General features: G+C 63.1%; 1 protein-coding gene across 1 annotated transcript in view; it reads left to right on the top strand.

Annotated features, from left to right (window-relative positions):
• LOC103621063 (NACHT, LRR and PYD domains-containing protein 12-like) overlaps positions 1 to 681 on the top strand; it is a 4,881-nt gene extending 4,200 nt beyond the window's left edge. The window contains 2 exon segments of the mRNA XM_017742316.1: positions 1 to 115; positions 269 to 681. The exon segment at positions 1 to 115 is cut by the window's left edge and continues 26 nt beyond it. Of these exon segments, the coding sequence (XP_017597805.1) occupies positions 1 to 115; positions 269 to 470 (317 nt within the window). The 3' untranslated portion in view covers positions 471 to 681.
• The last annotated feature ends 560 nt before the right edge of the window (positions 682 to 1,241 follow it).

Genomic DNA, 1,241 nt, shown 5'->3' with positions numbered 1-1,241 from the left:
TGCAGGGGCCCCGTCTCACCTGCCTGGACCTGAGTGACAACGAGCTGGGAGCCCACGGCATCCTGCAGCTCTTCCAGCAGCTGCGGCATCCCGCCTGCCCGCTGCGGAGCCTGGGGTGAGGGCCCTGCCATGGCTCCTTCCATGCCCGGCATCCCCGAGCTGGGCAGTGAATGCTGCCTGACAGGCAGGGGCGCACCGGCATCCCAGCTGCTTCAACACCGCCCTCCCATAACACCTTCTCCTCTTTTCCTGCATCCTCCATGGCCAGGCTGAGCGTGGACGGCTTCAGTCAGGCCCTGCTGCAGGAAGTGGACACCCTCCGGGCACTGCACCCCACCCTGAAGATCGGGAACCTCCTGGAGCATGACGTGCCACAGGCAGGGCCCATGGCCCGGCTGCCCTGCCACCGCGGGCTCCTGCCGGGGGGCAGGAAGGTGCTCCCCTCCTTCAGGAGACCTCCCCTCCTTTAGGAAAAGTCCGTGCAGCCACTAGAGCCATTCCCAGCCCAGCTCTCAGTGCTGTCAGTGGGTCTGAGCCTGCCCCACCCGTAGGGCACAGGGAGCAGATCCTGCTGCATCTGCGGGGGTTCCGGGTCCTGCCCTCTTCCTTTTCCCCTCAGTGTTGGCGGGAACAGTTGTGTGCATTTGGCAGTGACAAATAAAGATCCCGCAGCAGATCCAAGCAATTTCCCTCTGCTCTTTCCCCTGAGCCCACCATACCCAGGGATGCATCTGTGCTTCCAGTTCCTGCCCCACCTACCCGAGAGATGACTGATGTACCAGGGACGCACGTGCCAGCCCCAGAGTGAGGTCCCAGCCATGGGTATGAGTCTATGACCAGTTTGTGTTTTAATAGGAAAAAAGGGAAATTCAGACAGAAATCAAAGAAAATCAGGAGCTGTTTTCCTGCACTGCTGCACAGGGAGGGGTGACCTCTGTGGGCAGGGCCACCCCTTCCTGGGGACAGGGCCCCAGCACAGCGCCACACACGTGTCCCCAGGGCTGCGGCATCCTCATGGCGACGGCCCCAGGGCGCTGCTGCCGACATCATCATAGTCTGTGTGCACCGGGGGCTGTTCCGAGGGGGTCCTGGTGGCTCCTGGGGCACTCGGAGGGGAGTAGATCCCACCTTGGGGACAGCACAGAAGGGTGCAGGGGGGCAGACGGCTCCGTGTCCCCCTTGAAAGGCCCCACCTGGGGTCTGGCTGCAGCACCCATGGATCTGCAGCCGGATCTCTGACA

Source organism: Corvus brachyrhynchos, unplaced genomic scaffold (assembly GCF_000691975.1).
Source record: "Corvus brachyrhynchos isolate BGI_N302 unplaced genomic scaffold, ASM69197v1 scaffold1118, whole genome shotgun sequence".
Classification (NCBI taxonomy): Eukaryota; Metazoa; Chordata; class Aves; order Passeriformes; family Corvidae; genus Corvus; species Corvus brachyrhynchos.
Note: the sequence above shows the minus strand (reverse complement) of the source record. Positions and strands in the feature narration are given on the sequence as shown.